Raw genomic sequence first — 25,943 nt, 5'->3', positions numbered from 1 at the left:
GAACATGTATTCTCTATACATAGTTCTTTTCTCATATATATATACACACACATATAGAGGAAAGTCCCATATCCTGAATCATCGGAGCTTCGCTATGTACAGAAAATAGATTTTTCTGTATGTATTTAAATTAAACATCAAAACATCCTTATTCAATAAAAATTTAAAGTATACGATAATTAACGTCAATTTAATTCAACAAAAAATAAATCCAAATGTTTTGCGTTGTTGCATTATTTTTGCACCTTTTATTACATTTTTCGACAAGGTTTTTAAAATCTTGATATTTTAATATGCCATTATAACATACAGCAAATTCTGAATCATGCATTTTAGTTAGTTATCATTTCTTGATCCACTCGATTAGCGAAGATTCTACATTGAATCCGCTTTGCTTTGACAATCATATTTTTTTATCGGTAGATTTTAAAACGGATTTTTCCTTGGCTTTTAAAATCTTAATGTTTTTATATGATATTAATCATGCGGCGAACTTTGAATTGCACAAGCAATCATTGACAATTTTTTTCCTCACTTGGTTTAGGACGATTTTATTCAGCACATGGTTTCATCGATCACATTTTCAACAGTTTGGGATTTCCACAAGGTTTTTAAAATTTTGATTTAATTTTTAATAGAATATTATTACAATCCGAAAATTCTGAATTGTGCTTTTAAATAATCACTTAATGAATTGCTTTAGCCATGACAATTTCACCTCAAATCTGCAGTTTTTTTCAAAATGTGAAATTTTTGAGCACCCTGAAATTAAGAGTTGGTAATAATCCTCTTATATGGGAGACTTGAGAAAAAAATGATAGATTTTCATCGCACTGTAGTTAAAGGCTGGATTTCATTTCCATATCATCTATTTTTTTTCTTCATATTATGGTGGAAAAAAGAAATAATTCTTATCCCTGCATATACTTTTGCAGATCGCAAGGGTAAAAAAAAAAATAATAATAATAATCAAGCACGTATGTATAGTTTTTTCATGGGGGGTGTTTTGTGATTGAGGAATTTATTATCTAGATGCAGTTTAATTAAACCAATTACATACATACAAGTAAACTCTTTTTGGTTTGGATAAAATAATTGAATACAGAAGTTTTCACTGTAAGCTTCTTTTAAATGATAAAAATCACAACCAGTGATCTAAATAAAGACAAGCCATAAACGTCGTTAATCGCTTCCCTTCGATTGGGAGAAAAGCGAAATTCAAATAAAAAGATCATTAAAACAAAACCACCGTTATTGTCTAAAATTCATCTGTTCACTGCAAATTATAATGCGTTTAAGCAGACAAAATAATATATAAAAAAATGAATTCTTTACGAAGTAGAATATATGGATCAGTTTCAGAAAATACGACGCATAGGAATTTTTTTTAACCCTTTGGATTGGAATACTATATTTTTAAAAAAAAATAAAAAATACTCGTTTATTAAAGTAACTCTCATTATAACTTATAGAGAACAGTGTACAATAAGCAAGCATTTAGCAGTTTCCAATTATTCCTTGGCATTCAAGTGCCAGAAAAATAACAATTTATAATTTTATAGCTTTTACTTCCATGTTCCATTTCATTTTTAGTTAGTCTTTGTGTTATTAATCACAAGACTTTATTAAACAACTCAGATTGAATAATATAGTTATTAGTATTGTATTAATTATTTATAATTATATTAGTATTATATTAATCATAGTATATTAATTATTTAGAGACTGCAGGAAAATGACAATGTGTAAAATCATTCCAAAAAGCTAATAATAATGGTGTTAAATAAACTTTTAAAAAAATTGTCATTTTATTCTATGATATCAGATTTCAATGGCAGTTATATTAAATTGTCGCACTTAACGAAAATTACTCATAGATATATAGTACATTTGGAGAAGTCGGTAAATGAATATATCTTCGCACAAATTTTTCTTTTTGTTTATTTCAATAATATCCTGTTAAACTACATTATTAAATAGAGGGTGTAAAACTTTAATAATGTAACAAAAAATTATTAATAAATACAAAAGATATACAGCACAAGGAAAAAAAATTGATACAAATTTACAAAGCCTCATAATATTTTGTAAATAAACATTGAATGAAAAAAATCCGTGTTTCGTAAGATCACGGACTATAAAATTTGGATTTCGATAGAGTGGCCGCGGGCATTTCAACATTTAAAGAATTACTAATCACACTAAATTAAATTTAAATATCAGAGAAACAATTAATTCTTTTAAATTTGTTGACTTTAAAAAAAAGTTTTCGTTACTTAATCAGTATAATGCATTATGTGTTTAAAGCAATTTCTACTTAAAATTTATTTTTTTAAGAGAAATAAATGTTACCCCTTACATTTTTAATAATCTTAAAATATTTTGCTAAACAAAGATTTTTTTTCATTAGTTTGTGTTGACGATAAATCATAATTAAGGTGTTGAATACTTCAAGTCAAAACATAAAATATATTCAAACTCTTCAATTTGGAATTAAACAAATTGGAATTAAAGTAGTATTTGTAAGATAGTTAACTCTTTTGTTAAACTTCATTTCTTTTTATATTCAGCGTCAAACTTAGTTTAGTGCAGCGTAATTATTGCTAATTTTATTTGCTTACACTGTTTACACAAGATTATGGTTAACAAATAAAAATTTTGGGATCATTTATGAAAAATTAAATGCAGTTGCAATGATAAATTTTTCATATCTGTTTTGTGATTCGTTTTTAAGTTATCTGAATTTTAATAAAATTTTCCTAAGTTAAACATAAAATTATTCATTTGATTCATTTAAAATTAAAGAAAACCATATGCATAATTTTTATTTTTTATTTAGTTCAGAGCATGTTGTCACAATCTTAATTATACGGAAAATTTATGAATTACGTTGAATTTATTATTACGAAAAATTTCTTATTGGTTATTAATTTTTTTCATTACAGATTAAAATCTGTTCGATACTATTCTGATATTTTAATTTAAACTGATATTATTTATTAAGTGAATGTAAAGGTTTCCTGTTAATCTGTTACGTTTGGATAAAATATTCACTATTTACTAAATTTCAGTTGACGTATATTTTTTTTAAAGATTTCTTCACAAGGTCTATGCATATAATAGCTAAAGAAAAAGGGGTCTCGACTCTGCTATAAATATATACGAAATTAGGTAGACAAAAAAAAAACTATTTTAGCTGATCTAAATCATTCTTAGAAAGTACTGAATTGTTTTTTTTAATTAACAATTTCAGTAATTTTTATCATAATTTAAAGGTTTGTTGACATTTATTTTAATTTTATAAAACTGTTACATATATCGCCACTTTTGATTATGCAATGAAGTATTATCGTTAAAAATTTGTCAATATCATAAGTAACTTACCTTGCAATAAGATCCCGAGAAAGGAAAGTTAGTAATAGAAAGTTTTTTCAATTTTTTAAAAAAATAGTTAAACTTTAAGTTACACTTACAAATTTATGCTAAGATAGTTTGAATGATTAATTGCTCTCAGCTATTCATTTATGAAATTTTTGTGTTTCAATATAAAATTAAATGTAATATAGATATTTCAATTCTGACTGAATTATAATAAAGTTGTTTCAATTTTTAGTATAGATTTTTAGCCAGATTTCATAATCATAAAATGAGAACAAAAATTGGGAATTAAAATTAAAATTATGCATGAATAATCAAATTTACTAAATAGATCTATTTGTTGTACAGTTTAAATGTTATGTATATGCTGAAATATAAAAGCATTATAAATGTTACAGATATGCGGAAAGCTTGATTTAATACAAGTATTTGCTTACCTCCAATATTTTTGATTCAAGTTATTTTTATAGCCAATAAAAGATCACGTTTTATTTAGAGGAACAGAATTACACAATACAAATTAAAAATTAACGGATGAAATTAACAAATAAAAATTAATCAGAAAGAAAATATGAAAAGAAATTTTAAATGAAATGCTACATTAAACAAAAAAACAAAAACAAAATCTGATACTAAGTGCTTTTAGGATGAGTGTCTAAGACAAAGTTCCCAGACAGAATGACCGAAAAAACTGCCAAGGAAGTTTTATGTCCTGAAAAGGTTAACATGTATATGCAACAAATCAATACCTCTGGGGGTACTGATCCAGGAGTTTCCTTGTCTTCTGGATTGGTTCAAAATTACAAGGCTACGGAGTTGAACGTAAGTAGTCGTAAACCCATGAAATTGGGTCGGCTGTTCAACGACGGTTATAAAATAAAATAAAACATGTATATGCAGTCCTAGAAATCCAAGAGAATTCTTAGTTTGAGGCATGCATTTTATGACCGTAAATAGGATCTGTGTATAGCCAATATTTTAAAAAGTAGATGAGATAAGATAGAACTCATTGGAAGAAACGAAGAACATTTTCCCTTAGAGTAATATGAGCTGGTCTGGCTACTTTTCTGAGGGGAGAAGCTTTGTGGGTGGTAAATCAATGAGGAAAGGGATGCTATCTAATTTAATCACTGTAGAAAAGCGTTTATTGCTCTTTTGATGAATGGGTAGCAAAGAGGCAGTAGTGATTATTTTATTTCTGTTACAGACTAATAAAAGCCTCAAAATAAAATGTCATGAGAATTCTCCATTTTTTTTTCAGTAAATAAAATATTTAAACATTTTCTAAAATTAAGGAAAAATTATCTATAGTATTAAAAAAAAAATTGCCTTGTACAATGGGGGGTGTTTGAACACCCCCCTTACCTACGTCCCTGATAATAATAATTTATTTTGAAAAGGGGCAAGAATATTATTTATTTTGATTGTTAAAAAGTGTCTGGGAAAGAGACTTTTCCGGTAAACGGACATGAGACTTTGTACTGTATATACACATATATATAAAAAAGGGTAGTAATAAAATAGTGATAAATTTTTTTCTCATTTCTTTAAATTTTATTAATGTTATTTTCGTGTTTAAAAACAACTGTTTATTATTTTATACTTTTCTATTTAATTTGATAAAAATAATCTTCCATGAAAAAAAAGTAGCATTAAAAAAAACTAGGACAGCAAGAAAAGAAAAATTTCATTTGAAAACAAAACCATCTAACCATTAAAAATGAGACAGCCTCAGTCCAAGACCAATAAGGGCTCATTAAATGTAAAAAAAGTTTTGAGCTAACATTCCTAACAATTTCAGAAACTTTTCTACAACTTATAAACAAATGTTTGGTAACAACTTTTAAGCATGTAACTGCAGATTTGAAGAAAAGATCAATAAAAAGATCAAATGAAAGATGCTTTAAACGTTATTAATAATGGAAACAAAGGCTTAACAAATTTAATTCTTTTTATTCACTTTTAACTATTTTAAAATAAATTATTGAATTTTAAAAGATTAAGTTATTTGTTTTATTTATTATTAAAAAGATTACTTCCTATATAAAGTTAGATCTAAGTTATGCAATTAAAAATAATTTATAGACAGTTTTATTCTAGACATGTAGGAATTTTTTAATAAAAACTAATTGTTTTGGTTAATTATATTACAAATTGGTTACATATATACAGTAAATTCGCTATAACTCGAAGTATGATAACTCGAATATTACTATAACTCGATTTTTTTAAGGGGTCCCGACCCTTTTATCTTCAATGTCATGTTAATTATTCTCGATTACTCGAACTTTACTCCCTTTAACTCGATTTTTTTTTGGGATCTTTTAAAGCAAGAAAAAAAAACCTAAGAGCTGATATCTTGCCCCTTCCTTTGCAACACACGCAATGTCTTTCGCACTCTTCATGGAGGAGCTAAAGCTGTCCCTCTTGAAGTATTTAAGCAGTGGTTAAATGAAATGTTACCAAATTTACTTCAAGGATACAGTTAAAATGATGTTTTCAATATTGATGATATGGGTTTATTTTTAAATGTCTTCCAAATAAGACTATGATGTTTAAGGATGAAAAATGCTCAGGGGATAAAATGAGCAAGGAACGTTAGACTGTCCTAGTTGAAGGAAATGCGTCTGGGACAGAGAAATTGCCCTCACTTGTTATCGGAAAATACCGAACTCCCCGATGTTTCAAGAATGTAAAAACTCATCCTTTGGATTACAAGTCTAGCAAAAAGTTTTGGATGACATCATTTTTATTTGAAGACTGTAAGAAAATTGGATCGTAAATTCTTCGCTAAAAAAAAGAAAAGTGATACTTTTTACAGATAAATGCACAGCGCATAGTGATCTACCTAATTTGAAAGCAGCAAACCCGCAGTTTCTCCCGCCAAACACAACAGCAAAGTTGCAGTCGATGGACCAGGATATCATAAAGTGTTTCAAACAGTCTTATCGTAAATGGCTTGTCAAAAAAATGATCTTAAATATTGTAAGCATTTAGAAGATTTGTAATTAATAAGCATTAAATAAATAATCCGACAATATTTTGAAAGCCCAAAACCGAAACTAACGGTAAGTTGAACTTCCGATATGTCGAAGTTTTTCGTCAGTCCTATCAGATTCAAGTTATCGCGAATTCACTGTATTTATTACAATTGAAAATAACTTGCAGAAAAACATTAGTGCTAGTAAGATTTGATGCAGAAAGCTAGAAAAAATTCAGCCAAAGCGTAAATGTTTTATCACATTGATTTACAGCAAGATACATAGAGAACCTATCATTTTTACTTTTTGATGCTTATCTACCTATATCTTATTTTTAAACAAATACTTTTGTGGAGAAAATATCAGTAACTGTCATTACAACTTTCTTCTAACAACTTTAATAAAATAATTTTCCTGAACTTGGCGAAAAAATTATTGCTATATTTGTAACATCACAGTTAATTTTTTTAGGTCTAGAGTTTTTTTATGTTTGAGTAAGCTTCTTTAATCTCAATGCATCTTTGTTAACACTGAACACTACTTCGAGCATTTTTCAAGTTATTTTAAAAGCAAGGTATAGATTACTATATTGTTAGAGAAGCACAATATTTTAAACAACTTTCCAATAACAGGTAGTGAGGATATTTCCATACTGGTACGTGTTTACATAAACTACAATGCTCAAGACAACAACAAAAATATTTAACAAAAATAATATATATTTGATTATGTTTGCCGAAGGATGGTTAAAGGTGGTAAAACTTCAAGTCTGTTCCCGTCTGTGATATTTTTCTCTCGATCACCCCGATCTTCTTACCGTTGGCCTTGCATGAATTGGGCAATTTCCAATTGGCTATTTGGTTTGTTTGATAAACTGATTGATTTAAAGCCATTCTATATAAGTAGGAGTTGCAGAGACAGTTTAACTTATTCTATCTCCAAAAACATTGGAATAAAAGCATTCATAACACTAGATACTTGTAAATACCAAGACATTATCAAATTCTTAAAGATGAATTTATTTACTTATACTGCAAGTGAACATAATATTACAAGTTAAAACAAACTGTAGAGAGTAAATCTTACACTGAAGTGGCAGCACAAAGAAATTTTCATTCTAATTTAGCAATAATGGAGATTTAATTGAAATTTTTCTCATAAATTTATGGCTTTAATTATGAAGATTTCAGACAGAAAAAAAAAATTTCTTCAAATATTTATTTGCATAAAAAACCAATATAATATGCTATTAAAATCATTCTAGAAACTTTAACTAGAGAAGAAAAAAAAAGGATGAATACCCTAGAAAACATTAATTTAACGAACCAGAGAAATAGTTTTATTTAATAGATTGCTTGACAGCAATTTCCTTTACAGCCCATGATTTCACGTAATTCTGTTTTGTTTTATCTTTAGAAAGAGAGACTTTCAATTTCTTGGAAAAGTTTATTTTACATTCGACACCAAACACCAGATAATATATTTCACATAGTCAAGCTGACGAAAATTCTAACAGGGAAAAAAGGGCATGTTTTGTTTACAAAAAGCGATTTAGGATCGAGATTCGAGTTTCATCGGTAGTCATCTTCAACAAAAAAAACTATTAAAAAAAAAAATTTTTCATTGCTACTAAACATGTGTCCACTTCGAACGAATCAGATCAGCAAACGCAACTACGTTTAGAATCTGATTAATGCAGTGTGAACAAATTTGTCTCAACATTAGGCTGCGGAGCAGGAAAAGCTCTCAGCAAAATTGAATATCTGATTATTTCTACATTTTAGGGAATTATTATATTATATCTAGAAATTTCAATAGCCATTTCATATCCTGGAAGCAAATAAGGAGATTTTCAGAGGAAAAATCAGAGGATTTTTGTCAGTAGAATAACCTACAGAATATGCTTATCTCTCATCTCAACTTTACTCCTGTCACATCAAACCGAAAGAACTCTTCTTGAAAAAGTAAACAAATACTCTCGATGTTTTGGACATAAATGCAGTACATAGATGCAGTGTAGGTACAGTTAAAACTATTTTTTTTTTCACTGGAATCTACGAGCGATGAATGTCAAAAATTGTTAAATAGTGAGAGTGAATTGTATTTACTATAATATTAAAAAAACTTAATAAACAAGTTATTAATATAAGTTATTCATTTAGTCTGCTGGAGCTTTTTATTTTTATGAACTATTCTTCAAACTAACGGTAAGATTTAGTGGCCACTAAACAGTTTTTTAAAACATCATTCTAAATACAATTAGTTTTCAAAATGAGGTAGCGATTTTGAATTATTCCCAAATTCTTATTATGTAGAAATTTGATATCTAAAGTTGGTAGGAATAGAGTATATTAACATTATTTGTATTTTTGATAAAACTTTTTTTGTATTAAATGAAATGAAGTTTTTATTAAAGTGTGTATTTTTCTTAAATAAAACCTGCACATATTTAAATTTTTTAAACATCTTTAGATGAAATTTTTTAACTTCCTTCTGTTAATACAGAGCATTATTTCTGTAATGTGCAGTGTAAGCCTGTTGAAATTCAATGTAATTTGATATTATCCTGTTTATATTACTCTCAAAAGTAAATCTAATTGAAATTAACTTCATCTTATTCAGTGTTGTCATGGCAAAGCTTTCAGGGGTGGGAATGCTCCAAATTCCAACATTTAATGTTAACATTTTATAAATGTTGTAAAAAGATTTGTTTGCGAATTTCTTAAATAAATAGCGCAGTTGACTTAAATTGTCTTGTATTGGTTCTTTTGAATTTACACTATTGTTTGAAATAAAAATGTGTGATGATTGAGGATGCAGATTCTTGACTGATAGCTTTGCTATTTTGTTTAAAGTATGTAAGCAACAAAAAGAAATGATACTAGATTGAACTTTCTCCAAATTTAAAAGAACAAATTAATTTTTACTGTGCGTAAAAGAAAAATTACAGAAAGAAAAATTTTACCACAAATAAAAAAATAATGAAAAGCAACCAACGACAGAATACTTTACCTTGGTGGACCCATCTTTTACACCTTTGATCTTATTTATACGAAATTGAAATGTTATTCTTTAATGTTTGTGACACAAAATATGTAAATAAAAGTTGATTAATTTAGTGTTCTCTTGTACGTATAAAAAATAAACTTTATTTTTTTGTTTGTGAATAAATATAAATACTTATTATAGTTCTAGTCAAAGCTTTCACTATAGCAACAATTTATAACAAATCTTATTCATTCTGAAAAGTATAAAACAAATGCAGTAAATTGCAATTTTAACTGCGACTATAAAAGCAGAATTGAAGAAAATTTTGTAGAAGCCGGTGAATTCGCTACACTCCAATCAAATATGCATAATATACATGAAGGTGCAAATGTTGTTAGTCGAAAGTTTTTTAATGTTGCTCATTATGAAAATAAAATCTGTTAAAATTCCCACAATCTACTCCACAGTAAATTATCAAAAATTTAGATATAACAATGTCCCGCAGTGGACTGATTGTTAAGACACGGTTCCCAGCAGACCACCAAAATCAAGCATCACTGGCTGCGGTCAGTGTGTGGGTGGGTGACCACTTGGATTAGTCTGCGTAAGGACCAAGGGTGTGCGGTATTGGTCCTTGTTAAACTGTTCTAACACCGTAAAGTGCTCGACTTCTCGTGCAGGTCGTCGGGCTACCGAAGCGGGGGTTCCATCCCCTCTGCAGAGGATCAAAATTGTGATGGCATGTCTTCGGATCATCCTCAGGGATGTTTCCCAGACCGTCGCCAATAGCCCATTGTGCAGCTCTAGTGCAATGTAAATTAACAACAACAACAGATATAACAACACAAAATTTGTTAAATCAATAACTAGTTTTATGCCTCCAAAAAAACTGTGAAATTTAAAGAAATATATGCTGATTTATATAATAATCAGTATTAAGTATTTTAAAAATTAAAACACTTTAAAAAAAAAAACTGATTTTTAAGCAAATTTCGTCAAAATTAAGCCATGATGAACAAATTGAAACTGGCTGTAAAGAGTTAATATAAATTGCTAGCGGAAAGTTTTATCTAAATCTGACTCCTACTAATTAAAATTTAATTCAAATAACTTAAAATAAGTCATATTCATATAAGTTTCTTTAGTCAAATATGTTTTGACATTCATAATTAACTGGGAAAAATATATAACAATTATTGCAAACTGAAACTTAATCAAACAAATTTGGCATTTTTTGAGTTATGTTTATTAAACTATTCAAAAAGAACAAAGAAAATTGTTGAAACTATTTTATATTTATAAGTGAATTATTAATAATTTATCTTATTATTTAAAAATTTTAAAACCAAATATATTTGACTAATCTGCAGAATTAATTGAAAAAAAATTATGTAAATGAATTAGTGTATTATTTTTTATTAGTTATCTAGTTCATGAACATTGACTAAAAATCTTCTTGTCCTAAGACATTTATGTAAGATAAGATCTCTTTCAAAATTAGGGTTGAAGAGTTCAACTACAGACTCCAGCTTTGATTTTAACATCTTTTTGATTTGTAATGACTTGAAAAAGCTCATTTAATTGCAGTAAATATTATAATTTATTTCTTCAAACTTAACAACAGCAAACTTAAATTTTAAAATTTCATTTTTACCAAAGAGTCAGGAAAGTGAGTTTATACCTTAACTTACTTTCATGATTTATGAATTTAAATACTAGTTGAACTATGTGAGGGAAACTATTGCCAAGATACATTATTTGGATATTTACTAGTTATGAAAGATATTTGTTTAATATGCAATAATATAAAAATGTATATTCATTATTTTTTCAGGATTGCTTATTTAAAATTGAAAACACTGTTCTTTGTTTCATGGTTCTTGAAGATAGCTTAGATGAATAGCCAAAAGAAAGGATGCCCTTGAAATTTTTTCTTTGTACATTGAATAACTGAAACTAGGCTTATCATCTTCATTAACTAATAGGCATTTAATATTAATATTTCATTGATCTCCACTTTTTAATTCCATTGTATGATGATTTTGATATATTCATACTAATTTACATATTTCTGTTGCCTTTGTTACATAAGAAATAGTAATATTAATACTCTCCACAAACTATTTATTTCATTCTGTAAAAATATTTTGTATCATAGTAATTAGAGCTTTACTAAACATTAATTTTATCTATTTATAGTAATGTCCATCCTTCAAAAACTTGACTCTTTAATTTTATGTAAAAAGATAATTTAGCTACAAGCAACAAAGAACAGGGTGGTAGTATATAAAATATGAGCTTATCAAACAGTGACCTACCTGAAAATAATAATGTTCATGATGATGAAAAACCTTATTCTTGTAGTATATGTTTTAAAAGTTTTTTAAAGAAGAAATACTTAGCTAACCATGGACGGGTTCATGCTGGCGTGAAACCCTATTTTTGCGGTATATGTAATAAAAGTTTTTCTACCAAAACTAGCATAAATGATCACAATCTTCTTCACACCGGTGAAAAACCTTTTTCTTGTAGTATATGCAATAAGAGTTTTTCAAGGAGCAGTTATTTGACTAATCACAATCGCACTCACACTGGAGAAAAACCCTATGCTTGTAGTATATGTAATAAAAGCTTCTCTACCAAACAAAGTTTAACAAGCCACTATCTTCTTCACACTGGTGAAAAACCTTATTCTTGTAGCATTTGTAATAAAAGTTATCCAAAGAAGGGTCAGCTAACTGTTCATAGTCGGACTCATACTGGTGAAAAACCCTATTCTTGTGATATATGTAATAAGAATTTTTCTCACAAAAAGGGTTTAAATTATCACCATCTTCTTCATACCAACAAAAAACGTTTCTTTTGTGATATATGTCACAAGAGTTTTTTAGAATCTAGTGATCTGACTGAACATAGTTATATTCATACTGGTGAAAAACCTTATTCTTGTAGTATTTGTAGTAAGAGTTTTTCACAGAGGAGTGCTTTAACTAATCACAATTTAGTCCATACTGTTGAAAAACCTTTTACTTGTTGTACCTGTGGTAAGAGTTTTTTCTTTAAGACTGATCTAACTAAACATAATAAAGTTCATATTCATGAAAAACCTTATTCTTGTAGTATTTGCAACAAGAGTTATCCAAAGAAGAGTCAGCTAACTGTTCATAATCGAACTCATAGCAGTGAAAAACCCTATTCCTGTAATATATGTAGTAAAAAATTTTCTCACGAAAAGCGTTTAAATTATCACACTCTTCGTCATACTAATAAAAAACGCTTTTTTGTGGTGTATGTCACAAAAGTTTTTTACAACCGAGTGATCTGACTGAACACAGTGATATTCATACTGGTGAAAAACCTTACTCTTGTAATATTTGTAGTAAGAGTTTTTCGCAGAGGAGTGCTTTAACTAATCACAACTTAATTCATTCTGTTAATAAACCTTTTTCTTGTAGTACCTGTGGTAAAAGTTTTTTTTATAAGGGTAATCTAACTAAACATAATAAAGTTCATGCTTGTGAAAAACTTCATTCTTGTGGCAGATGTAATAAAAGTTTTCCAAATAAAAGTAATCTAAATGTTCACATATGCACTCAACAAATATGCATAATTTATAGGAATGCACAAACACCGTATACGGAAAATTTATCACCATTATGGAAAATTCTTTAATAATTACTAATCATCAATTAAAAAAAGAACGGTCAGATTATAATATAAAAACAGGAAATTTAACAAGCCAATAATTAGTTTTCTTCTTCAAAAAACTGCTAGATCTAAAGAAATTTATACTGGTATTTTATAGAAATTAAAATACTTTTAAAAAAATTAGTGATTTTCAAACAAATTTTGTCAAAATTAGGGAGCGTCAAAGAGTTGAAACTAGTTATAAGAGTAAATAAATTGTTTGAAAGTTTTTTGCAGAAAGTTTTTCATTTTATCTAAGTCTGGCATTATGTTAATGATCAAAAATATTCTTGTACGTTCTATAATAAAAGTAATAAGAGGTTTTATTTGAGATATAATCTAACTGCTTATAGTCATGTTAATTCTTTATTCTACTCAGTAACCCTATTCTCATATTTTTATTTTAAAAAATCATAAAGTTACACTGTAGTTATAGTTTTAGGTATTCAACTTGTTACATTTTGCTTTGCAGCACAGAAAAATTACAGAAAACAGAGTCTGATAGTGATCTAATTTATTAGATAAGAATAAGTAATACCCTGAATAAATAATAATACTTTGATCTGATTTATTCTTATTTTACCACATGTTTTTCCTGTTATAAATTGAATTTTAATATATAGCATGAAAGTAAAATTTTTCTAATACTTATTATTTAAACTGGAAATTAAATATTTTATCAATGCATAATACTCTTATGTCATATGATTATTTTGCCAAATCCAAATTTAGCATTATTGAAGTAGTTAAAATTAAGTAAGTTGTGTTAATTTATATTATGAAATGTTATTGCTATTATAGATAACTATATTATGTCTTGTGAATAATGAATACTTGAATAAAAAAATATTTTTATGTCTGTCCATGATTATACTTTTACCTATCTTGAAGAATAGATTTGCTCACTAATTTGTTATAATCAACAAGATATATAAAATATATTTCCCCCTCACAGTTAGCTGAATGACTCGCTAATTTTACTCAGAAAGTATTCCTGAAGACTATTTTTTTCCATCAATAGTTGTTTTAACCTTTCGAGCTAATGCTGCTCTATAAGAAGCAGCAGCATGACACTTATACTTACAGGGTCCAAACCTATATATATTGTGACAAAAATCATTTTATTCTTATTCTTGTCAAATATACAATTAATTACATTATTTTAAGTAAATTATATAATGAATGTTACAATTAATTATATTTTAAAAATATTCTCTAACATATATATCTTTTCTAAACTTAATATGAAAATGCCATAGTCTTTCTTCGTATGAAAAAAAGCTGAGGCATAATATAAACTTTAAATACCTATAAACTGTTAAGGTTTATGTAGTAAAATTCAAAATTACAAATAGAGATGATAAATAGTAAATGAAAAGTGGTATATATACATAGTAATAAATTTAAGATTATTAAATGTCTCTTTCTCTAAAACAAATAAGGATAACTACAAAAGGAGAGTCGCAAGTTTGTTGCTCAGCAAATTTTGACAAATATTTTTTTTCTAAAATCTTCACATTTCTCAAATATATTATAATTTGCAAGAATTTTTTTTTTTTTAATTTTTCACTTACATCTTAAAAATTAATACCCAAATGTATTTTATAAATATCATTTTTACATTGACATCAGCATTGTACATTTTTATAGAAACCATTTTGACATTGCAAAAATTAAGAATGAACAGTGGCTGCCATAAAACAATGCAGAAATGAGAAACGTATAAATGATACTTTACTATATTTTTTAAAAAAAGTTTTTACTATTAATATTGCATTTCGAAATATATATCTACGCAGATGAATATCCAAAACAATCTTGTGGGTAAAAAGTTTTTATATTTTATTATTCCTTAATTAAACAATATAAATTAAATAAACTCATATTTTGTTCAAAAGTATTTTATAAAAGTAAACTTGTTTGAAATTTATTGTAGAATAGGTTATGTGAATCAGAGTTGCATGTCGATTACAGTAATTAAGCTATGCAATCAATTACTTATAATTATGGTTGTATGTAATCCTATAATTTAATTACTAGTAATAACAATTATTAGTACTTGATTATAGTTCATAATTATAATTGTAATCAAAATTATGAATGTTGGTGTTAAGGTGAGGATTGATTGATTACTGTAATCATGATTACTGTTATCAAAATTTATAATCACAATTATGAATTTATAAAAATTATGAATATTGTAATTGATTGTTGTAAACTCCATTACAGTTGTAATCAAAATTACTAATATTGTAATTATTGTCATGATTATGAGTTGTAATCGAAAAATTTCACTAATAACATTTTTGTCAAGATTGATTATTCAAAAATGTGAAAGACAACATGAAATAACAATAATTCAAATATATGATCAAATTTTTTTAATATCTTTTTTTTAAATTTATATAGTTAATTAAAATGCAGATAAATATGAAACTTTTTAACTGCAGGTTATGCATTTTTGTGAGAGTATAGAAATCCATCATGATTGCAACATTATTGACAGCATAGCATTGTTAAAAATATTGCTTCAGTGTAGAAAAGATTACAACATTAAAATAAGGATGCACATTCACTTTTAAAAAAAAGGGCCATAGAAAAAGAGATCAAAATTTATCTCGTAGACCATCGTGAATTTTGTTTTTAGAACAACTAAAGTATAACAAGTAAATGTATCAGTAAAGCCGATGACAACTAAAGTATTCCTTAGTGCAATATTGATCAATATCAGTTCAACTTAAAATTGTAATAATGTTATATTTGAATTAAAAAACTTTCCAAGTTTTGCATACTTAGATTTATTTAGAATTAAAGATAACAAACAAATACATGAGCTACATTTCTGTTGCCCAAGTTTCATTTAAGGCTTTTCAAAAATTCTGCTATTACGTGAAATATCTTTTCTTTGTTTCTTTCTAATAACATGCTATTTTCAAAATAACTGCAAGTTTGCAATAATTATTCAGACTGTAAGGTGAAGTTCAGCTTATTTTTATCTATCTATAGGACCTTTCTTAGCTAATTATGAAAATGGCTAAAAATGTCAATATGAAAAGAAAAGAAAAAAAAAACAGTTTTGTGTTAATTAAAAGCTTTTTAAGTTTTTTTTTTTTAATACTTAAAAAAATACTCCAATGTAATAATTCTCAATTTTTGTTCATAAAAATTTACAAACATTGTGAATTATTTTTTGATTTTGATAACTATCATAATGAAAAAATCTTGCCAAATATGCAATTTTTAAAACTTCTAAAATATTAAAAGTTATTAGTCTGTTTTGAAGTTCAGATTATTTTTTACGGCAAGATGGTATAACTTTAAACTATAGCTTTGCCTCAAGCACAGGGCACTTTAAAAGGTACTTTTTCATTTTCTTTAGTGATAGGGCTTCAAAAACCACTATCAAAGAAAAATTTCCTCGAAAAAATCAAAATGTCGAAAGATTTAAATCTTTTGATGTTGTGAATCAGCACTTCTACATTTTAGAATTATAACAGTTTTAAAAATTTAATAAGCATAGTTGTGAAAAGGTAGAAGTTAAGAAAATTTAGTTATTAGTCCAAATGTCCAATAACTAAAAGATTTCACTAGTTTATACACATTTTCCACTGGTCTTTTAACTTGTTCCAATTAGATTTTTAGAAAATATTCAAAAAATTATGAAACAATATAAATTTCACAAGTACAATATTGAAATTTTAGTAAATTAGTTGAAAAATTTAAAACTAAGCGCTTCATATAAATCCACTAATTATGGACTGCTAATTATTACTTAATAGTGGTCTGTGTTGAATTTCAGATGTTTCAGACTGCCATTATTATTAAGTCCTAGTTTGAATGATTGTAAAACAGAAAGTCAAAAATTGTATATTAAGGGGACATAGCTTACAAACATAAAAAAAAACAATAAAAAAAAACAATTATACATTACTTTAAATAAAAAACACATTTGTTTAATGATATAAAAACTAGAAATGAGTTTAAAAAACACTATATAACAATACTCAAATTCCTAATGTTTAACAGTATAATGAACTATATATTTATTTACAATGAGCTTTAACAGAAAAGGAAAGGCATAATTTCATAAAACTCATAAAGACCGAGACTGAAGCTAATAAAGCTATTATTATCACTGCTCATATCATTGTTAATAAAACAATCATACAGTTCTATTAAATAAAACTTTTTTCTTATCTTTCACATATGATTGTAAAAGTTTATATCCTGTGATTAAGTGCATTACACTATTTCCAAGACATGCTCCAATGCAACATGTAATGGGCCATTTTTGCCATGGCCTATCCCAATCTAAAGGTATGGGGAAAGCACCAACCCATGCACCCATAATTGTCCATATTAAAATTGACTGTAAGTGATTTTCCATCATGTTATCAAATCTGAAAAGAAAAATTACCTATTAAAAAAATATTCAGAATTATTTTATACAAAAAAAATATAATAAAATATCGCAATATAAAAAATAAAAAAATTGCAGCATAATTCTTTTAGAAATTGAAATTTTAAAAATAAAAGGATATGGTCCTTGAAAAAGCTAATATTAAAGTACAATTTATACATTTTCCGCATTTATCTATATTAATCATATTAATTAAAATCATATTTTTCTTTTTAAAAGAAGGTTTCAAGTTCATAAATAGATTATTTTTGCTGTATGAAAGGATTAAAAAATTTCAAAAGGTGTTCAAAATATAAAAATCAACTCTGCAAAAAAAAAAAAAAAAAAAACTTCGTTATTAATGCCTGTTTCTAACCACTTAATAATCAATACCTTCTGTATTTGAGTATTTTCTAAGTGAATTTTAAAAAAAATGGGAAATTTTTTATTGAGACAAAAGAAAAGTTTATCTTTAAAGAATTTTTTTCCATAAAACATTTTTTTCCAACACAATAAAAAAAAATATTGACTACAGTGAGAAAATTATTATTTGAAAACATAAAAAATAATTTGAGTCTTAAAAATTTATTTTCATAAATAAATATAACTACCTGCCATTAAAAGGAATATTAGGAAGAACAAAGGGAAATACGAAAATAAAACATAGTAATCTGTGTTTGCAATGAAGCAAACACAGTTTACAACAACAACTGTGAGCAACAGATTTTGTTGTTGAACTCTACTTTTTAAAACATTCTTAAGAAGTATTTTACCTTGCAACTGAAGTCAAAGTTTTCTTTTTCTTTGACGAAACAATAAAAAAAAAATTTTTAAATGACAACTACAACAATGAAAATAGGAAGAAAGAAAGAGAAATGGCAGAAAGGTAAAAAATCATTGAATAATTTCATGTCTGATCTATGCAAAGTTTAAACCTAAAGAAAGTTTTACCTGAGAATCCTGACGGAAAAAATTTAGAGTTAACCGAAGAGAAATTTTTTCGGCAAACAGAAAATGTCACTATTCCTGTTCGTTTCCTGCCATGGGAGACAAATGTTTACACATTCATCTATCCTAATTCTTCAAGATATCAGATAAAAAGAGATTTCTTACATAAAAAATATATTTCTTATTGAAACAATTTCTCGTACATCTGTTCTAAGATATCGATTACTAACAAATAAATTTTTATAAAATTTATAATACAAATTAATAATTTCTGATATATATAAAGCATTTGAAGGGATATAATGTTCAAAAAAATATTAGTTGAAAAAAGGACAAAATACTGGTTTTCATTTTAATATAAACACAGTGGAAAGTCCTATATTCAGAATCATTGCACTTCGGCAAGCACAGAAAATAGATTTCTTCCAATAAAAAGTCTTTAAGATAAACATCAAAATATATATTATTCAATAAAAAAATAACAAATGGATGATAATTTATATCAATTTATCACAATGTTTTCTGATGGATTGAATGACCTTTAATTAACAAAAGAGTGTTTAGCATGATAAAATATATACATACAAAAATAAATAAAAGTGAGCAGACTACAATTTGAACTTTTTCTTTCAAAGAATTCAGACACTTTCTTTCTTTCAGACAGTCTTTTATTCCCATTTGATATGAAAAATTAGCAAAGCAAATAAGCAGATAAAAATAACATTAAAAAACCACCCTCAAATTTTAAAAGTAAATTTATTTAATTTGAATTTTTTTTAAAAAAATATTAAACAAGAAACAGAACTGAGAAGATTGTTTTTTTTTTTTTTTGATGTAAACATTTATAATTTTAAGAGAAACAAAACTTTCCTGCTGTTCTTTTTTAAACACTATTAATATGCAGTTTAATTAATATTTAAGTTTAATCTTCTCACTAAAGTTTCTTTTTCTATAATTCCTTTTGACTTTTCAACACCTCTTTTAGTGTGCTTATTAAAGTAAATTAAATGTTTAGCAATTAGAAAAGCAACAAGAATAAATTTTTAAAAAAAATTTATCAATACTTTTTTTTAACACAATGTGAGAAAAATAATTTGATTTTATTTAAAAATTAATATTGTTAAAAAGAGTCTGCAAAAAGAACATTTCCAGTAAACTAAGCATCCAGCTTTGCACTGTAATTACAATACAATGAATTCATAAAAAAGTTTAAAATATCACTCATTTAATGATTCTAGTAAAGTAAATTAAATGTTTAGCAAATTAGAAAAGCAGCAAGAATAAATAAAAAAAAAAATTATTTATTAATACTTTTTTTAACACAATGTGAGGAAAATAATTTAATTTTTTAAAAATTAAAATTGTTAAAAAGAGTCTGCAAAAAGAGCATTTCCAGTAAACTGGGCATCTAGCTTTGTACTGTAATTACAATACAATAAATTCATAAAAAAGTTTAAAATATACCTCATTTAATGATTCTAGTGAAGAAATGACATTTAAGAAAATAACATATAAAAAAGAAAAGAATGAACTTTTTAACTTTTATAACTCACTTGGTATCAGTTATTACTTTTAAAACTGAACTGATACTATCACTGAAGAAATAATACCAAATCAGAGGATAGACAGTGAGTAAAGTCATTAGAGAGCTAAAATAGAGAGTAGCACCCCAATCTCTACAAAGAAAAATAAATAAAATTATATAATGAAACACCACATATTTAAAGAACACTGTAAGAAAATATCAAATAAATAAAATAAACAGCCAAACCTCAATATCATCATAAGAAACCTGCATTTTTGGCACACTTACTATTTTGATAATGACAACTAAAAAAAAATAATAAAATCTCTTTTAACTCTGTGTTTCTTATTGGCTTTCAAATTCACTAACTCCAATTCTTACAGAGCTAATGGTTAATTTTAGAAATATTTTTTATCCTGAAAATAAGAAAAAGAATTGAATATTTGAAGAAAATTTTAAGGATTTATATTTAAAAACTTGCATGAACCCTAATTAAGGAGACATTATAAAAACTTCCTACAGATAAAATCTGACTATCAAAGGGTTTACATTTTATCCATAAGAAACTTATTTCTTTCAGAATACTAAAAATGACTAATAGAATTGTTTAGCAACCAATATATATTTAAACACAAATTCAATATAATGCAAAATTTTTAATCCTTTCCTCGTGTGATTCTTCAAAAGAAATATATATATATATATATTGTTTATTGCATATAGTCTATTTTTTTAACAAAAAAATATATAAAGATAAATATATATTCATACTAGTTAATAATTATACATACATAGAATTTTGTGTTTTCATATTCAATTCAGATTTATAAATATTGATACAATTAAAAATAATTTTTTTAAATAAAAAAAGTACTCTGAAAAAAAATTTCTAAATAGTAAAATTATCCTTAAATTTTATGTTTTTGCATATAATTTTTTTTTATTTCAGGGATTTTAAATTAATCTCATTTTTAACATCTGGTGTAATAAAATAACATTAACTAATATTTCACAAAAAAAATAATTTCATTCTACCTACAGCAGAAAATTTATATAATGCAATTCTATAAACTGCAATTATCCATAAATTACGAAAGCTTTGTGAGTGTAAACATTGAAATTTGCATTTAAGAAATATTTATAACTCAGCAAGAATTATTAACTTTTCACATTATTTGTTAAATTATTTGCTAAGAGGTAAAAATTTCAAAAGCTAAGCAAACCAAACTTAATTAATTTATTTCTTACTAGTTCTAATGCTGCAGAAATTTTTTTTTCAGTAAACATTAAATATTTAAGTGCATATTTTGAATTTTTAATTATTTGTATCTAAAATTTTTTTAAAGCATTTTAAGATTGATCTATTCCAGACTAACATTGCCATAAAGAGAAGTGTAATGAGTTATATAACAAAATTCTATAAGACGAAAGTCTCAGGTTTCAAGGTTTGCGCTATAAAGATTCTCTAGTCTGTATTAGTCAGATTTACAAATAAGAGCTAGTAATTTTTATTTTTTTGATAAAAAGGACCTTACATTTTAATTAAGGTGTTTCTTTTTGCCTCTGTGGTAGAAACTTGCCATTTCTTAATCCTCATGAGTACTCATAATACCAAAAACTTTTTTTTTACGATAATCAAAAGCTGTATGTTGTCATCATGCTAAATAGAAGTTAAGCCATTTTCTTATTGATAAGAATTTAATGTGTTAATGTTTACTTTTCTTTTCCCATCAAATTTCAGAAAATATAGATTTATAATTTGTTGCTTTATATTGCTTGTTACACAATTTTAGAGAATCTCTCCAAATTTTGCAGATGTTAGTTTACAGCCTAAACTCGATTAGAGCACTTTTAATTTAATAAACAATAAATAAATAAAAAATGAGTTATTATTTATTTATTTGTGAAAAATAGAATTTTGAAGCTCTATTGTTTAAAATATACATTAAGTAAATAGGATTTATTTATATTTCATTGCTAAGCTGTTCTGCTAATAAGTTCATTAGTTTCTGTAGTTAATAGCTCATTTTATTTTTTTCAAAATAAGCCTAATGAAGATTACTTCTATAGTTAAAACAAGAATTCTACAGAAAATTTGAAAAATGATATTTTAAGATGCTGAAGCAAAGATTGGAAGTTCTATAAAAATAAAAAAAAAGCAGGGATGTATATTTTAATATTATTTAAAACTTTTACTTACCAGATGGTAAGGTAATAGCAAGTTTTATTTATAATAATATAAATGCACCTGACATTTTCTATAGCAAGAATTATAAAAAGTGTTGAATTTTTTATTTTAATATAAATAAATCGTTTAACATACTTATATATCGGTGCTCCTAAAAGAATGGAAATCACTGCATAAACACAAATGCTGCAAAATAAAGCAACTAATGCACCCCACACAGAAAATTCCTAGTAAAAAAACACACACATTTAGAAGAAGGTTTTAAAGCATCTATTTAATTTTCATAAGTAAGACATAATACCCATTTAAATTAATTTGTGAAATATTAACTATAAACTACTTTTAGTTAGATATATATATACCCGAACAACACACAAAGTCTCAAAAATGCAACAATTAGGTAGAAGCATAGCCAAATTTTTCAAGTGATCGCAAGAATGTTTTAAAAACATAAGAAAGTGTTTTACATTCAATGATTTCCTATATGAAATATTTCAAAACAGGAACTTACAAGCAGATTTCTGCAACTATTTTTTTTTTTTTTTTTTGTAAGCTATTCTTGCGTATGTGCAACACGTGACCACAACATCCCATGTTTGTACTCGTACTACATTTGCTGAGAGTCGATGAAGTTGTGTAGTTTATTGTGGGGTCAAAATGATTCGTTTGTTGCTAAAAATATTGTGTTTATTTGGCAGTAAGTATTAAAAATAATATTATAGCATTGCTATAACTCTAATGTATGAAAAATTACTAATTCATATATTTTTAGTAAGTAGTATTATCTTATAATAGAGTTTTCCAATGGATAGAAATCATTCAAGAAATTTTTAAACATTACAGCTCAAAGTATATTTCTAGAAACATTTTTTGTATCACAATGCTTTGACTTCTTTCCCTCTTGCATTTATTAGGTTATGAATTATAATGGAATAATAAAAAAATACATGTTTAGGTACACAAGTTTAAATAAATTGAATTTTTACATCCATTTGTATTCCAATTTCTGTAAAATAAAAAATTTATATGATCAGGAAAGAACAGAAAGCATAAATAATTCTAACATAGTATAATAATTTGAATTAATATTGGTTTTAACTGAGATTTTGTTATGTAATGTGAGAATTTTTTTTTTTTAATTTAAATGTGAGGAACTTATTGACTGTGAGTGTTGTAATCTTTTTTTTTTTACTTGAATGGCATCAGTTAAGTTGTCATTATTATTTGTTAATATTCTCTCTTCCTCCTTTGTGTAAATGGAAAAAAGATTATTATTTATACTACGTCTTATCTGTTTGCTTCTTCAGAAACTGTTAGTTTTTGTTTTATAAAATCTGTATTATAGCGAACATTCCTGTTATTGATGTTCTTTTAATGCAGAGTAAAATATATATCAATATATTATGTATGATATATTTGCTGTTATTATTCACATTTTTTAAAAAAATTAATACCTTTTATACATTTTGTATCCTGTGTTTATTACTTAATTTGTTTTGATTAATTTTGAAGTATTAATTAATAAGTTTGATTTATGATATTATTAAGCAGAGTTATAATCAAGGTTCGTTTATTTAAATGAACTTGATTTAAAATATTGATATAAAACTAATCATTTTTCAAAGAACTCATCAATTATTTAATTTTTGTTTATAAAGCATTTTAATATAAGATTATTTAAAATTTTTATTTATTTTCGAAGTTTCAAATTCATTATTATGTTAATTGTTGTGTCAATAAATTTCAGTTTGTAAAAGTACACTAGCATTTGGAGTGTAATAAATAATAAAACTTATGTAAAGTAATTTTAAAAAACTTAAAATACTTTTGGATTTTTTTAGAATGCAAATAAGAACAAAAAAAAAAAAAATTAATACCTTTTTTTAATATATATTTCTACATGTGTAAAAAGAAGACACTGGTAATGGATTGTTTCACATAACATATGAGGCAAGGGAAATCTTATTAAATCCTAACTATAAAACACAATCTTCTTCAAAACAACAATTACATTTAATATTACAGTCTCTGTATAAGTATTTACTATATTAGATGGAAATTTATTTTCATTACATAGAATAAAAAAAATTTAGAAAAATTTCAATTCATCAAATTTTGATCTTCCATGACTTGTTAATTCTGCTCTTTTCAGAACATAAATTAACAAGTTTTGAAATTCAACAAATATTTATAAAAACTATTTCTAATAATGTATAGTAAAAAATGCAAATTTAGTTTATTCTTTATTAAATCTATTAAAATTTCTCCCCAAAAAAAGTTAGTCAAAAAATAATTTTCCAAATAATAATTTTCAAAATATTTGGCCAAATATTCTACCCAATATTCGGCTAACTGAATACTTAACAAAAGGGCTGAATATTTGTGACATCCCTAATTTCAACCTAGTCAAACAGAAGCTATAATTTTATAAATTCAGCTAAATTTAACATATGTGTAGCAAAATTTGCAAATATAAGGTCCTTTTACGTAAAAACTTAATGCTGTTGAAATTAAAGTTAAATGTTAAGCAATGATAACTGAATTTAAATTTTTAAAAAAAGTGGAAATAAATCCCTGTACAATTAAGCCTGTAATCAAGCAACAGATTAAAGAATCTACTTTTATTCCTTGCTGTAGTTTTTCAATTCAGCTCTTTAATTTATATCAGAAGAAGTTTATAGGTGTTTTAAAAAAGAATCTTAGCAATCCCCCCAGAATTTGTTTGTTTGATTTTTTAAAATTAAAAAGTGAACTACAGTGAAAAATAATTTGAAGACTGTGTAATAATCTGTATCCGTCCCGGAAGGTTTCTGCTTTTCAGCATATATATATATAAATATATGTATTATTAATCATAACACAATATTAATTATATCATAATTATTAGCAGTAACACCATTATTTTTATTTGGATCCAAAGGTATTTTCTTTAAATTTAATTATAAAGAATTTAAAATAATAAGATGATAAAAAATTACCATTATTCTTTTAAGTACTTTATATACATATGTGATGAATATTAAAATCTTTTAATAATACCGATCTTAATTTTATATTTTAAATTAGTAATATTCATTCTTGCAGGAGGCAAGGTCAGTTATTTTATATAAATGAAACAACAGTTTTAAAAATAATTCATTGACTAACCCGATTTTCAGATCTTTTATTCATTTTCTCTTTAGTATTAACATCGTCTACGATAGAGAAAAAAATTGGAACAGGAAAGTAAATTGCTTTACGATTCATATTCACAATATTAAATGCCGACATAGTAGTTAAAATACTAAGATAAATTAGAGAGTAATTATAAAAATTCAATAATAATACAGGATACAATATTAAACAAAATCCTAAAACTAAGCACCAGATTGCACAGCGTTTTGAAAAAAGTACTTTCTTTGTATTGCTCATTATAATATATTGGAAGTTTAAATTCAATAAACAATAAATCTCTTAATTGCAAGTTTATATTTTTTTAACAGATTCATTGCAAGAACTTTCTTTCCGATTTGAAATGTAAACAAGTAGACAATGTACAAAAATTAAAACTTTTGCAACGGAATGATATGTTTAATTTTGAATTTATACAGTAATGAGAGGTATTAGAGTAAAGTAAAAGATCGTATACGATTTAAACTGAATGAATCGTTTCAAAGTTCGCCTAACAAAACTGGTGGTTAATCGATGGGTGATCAATATTTTAAGTGATATAAAAACTGTTGGATGAAAACTCTGCCGATCTGAAATTATTTAAATCATATTAAAAAATACAACCTACAGGACTATTAAGCAATAAAAACAAAATTTAACAAAATAAAAACTAAGCAAAAAATCTTTGCACTGCTTTCT

The 25,943-nt window shown here is 25.7% G+C and overlaps 3 protein-coding genes across 6 annotated transcripts in view; 1 reads left to right on the top strand and 2 right to left on the bottom strand.

The window, feature by feature from the left end:
* The window catches only part of LOC107452429 (protein zer-1 homolog), a 36,417-nt gene extending 28,341 nt beyond the window's left edge, over positions 1-8,076 (bottom strand). Inside the window, exon 1 of one of the 3 annotated variants that reach the window (XM_087163673.1) lies at positions 7,686-8,076. The gene's annotated coding sequence lies outside the window, so the exon portion shown is untranslated. Of the gene's footprint in view, positions 1-7,445 lie in introns of all 3 variants that reach the window. The other 2 variants (XM_087163674.1, XM_087163675.1) reach the window with 2 other exon arrangements.
* A 170-nt stretch (positions 8,077-8,246) lies between these two features.
* Positions 8,247-13,894, top strand: LOC122271079 (uncharacterized). 2 transcript variants are annotated; one of them, XM_087163677.1, is made up of 2 exons: positions 8,247-8,375; positions 11,182-13,894. In XM_087163677.1, exon 2 carries the CDS (start codon positions 11,641-11,643, stop codon positions 12,670-12,672), a length of 1,032 nt encoding a protein of 343 aa, XP_087019803.1. In that variant the 5' UTR covers positions 8,247-8,375; positions 11,182-11,640; the 3' UTR covers positions 12,673-13,894. The 2 variants fall into 2 exon arrangements, with proteins under 2 accessions (XP_087019803.1, XP_087019802.1); XM_087163676.1 differs by having other exon boundaries at positions 8,290-8,566.
* Positions 13,895-15,400: 1,506 nt separating this feature from the next.
* PIG-F (phosphatidylinositol glycan anchor biosynthesis class F) lies at positions 15,401-25,096 on the bottom strand. The gene is made up of 4 exons (XM_071185640.2): positions 25,073-25,096; positions 22,230-22,321; positions 19,935-20,057; positions 15,401-17,434 (listed from the first exon to the last, which is right to left on the bottom strand). The coding sequence occupies exons 1-4, from the start codon at positions 25,073-25,075 to the stop codon at positions 17,197-17,199; spliced, it is 456 nt and encodes a 151-aa protein (XP_071041741.1). The 5' UTR covers positions 25,076-25,096; the 3' UTR covers positions 15,401-17,196.
* Positions 25,097-25,943: the final 847 nt, after the last annotated feature.

The sequence above is a fragment of the Parasteatoda tepidariorum genome, chromosome 5, assembly GCF_982258835.1.
Source record: "Parasteatoda tepidariorum strain Cologne lab strain chromosome 5, Ptep-v5.0, whole genome shotgun sequence".
Taxonomy (NCBI): Eukaryota; Metazoa; Arthropoda; class Arachnida; order Araneae; family Theridiidae; genus Parasteatoda; species Parasteatoda tepidariorum.
Note: the sequence above shows the minus strand (reverse complement) of the source record. Positions and strands in the feature narration are given on the sequence as shown.

Excerpts from the sequence above, each read along its gene's own strand:
- PIG-F (XM_071185640.2), bottom strand. Across the intron at positions 20,058-22,229 it reads TTAGGAGCACCGATATATAA|AGATTGGGGTGCTACTCTCT; the intron begins GTATGTTAAACG and ends TTTTCTTTGTAG. Across the intron at positions 17,435-19,934 it reads AAAGTAATAACTGATACCAA|ATTTGATAACATGATGGAAA; the intron begins GTGAGTTATAAA and ends TTTTCTTTTCAG.
- LOC122271079 (XM_087163677.1), top strand. The coding sequence starts at position 11,641 with ATGAGCTTATCAAACAGTGACCTACCTGAAAATAATAATGTTCATGAT.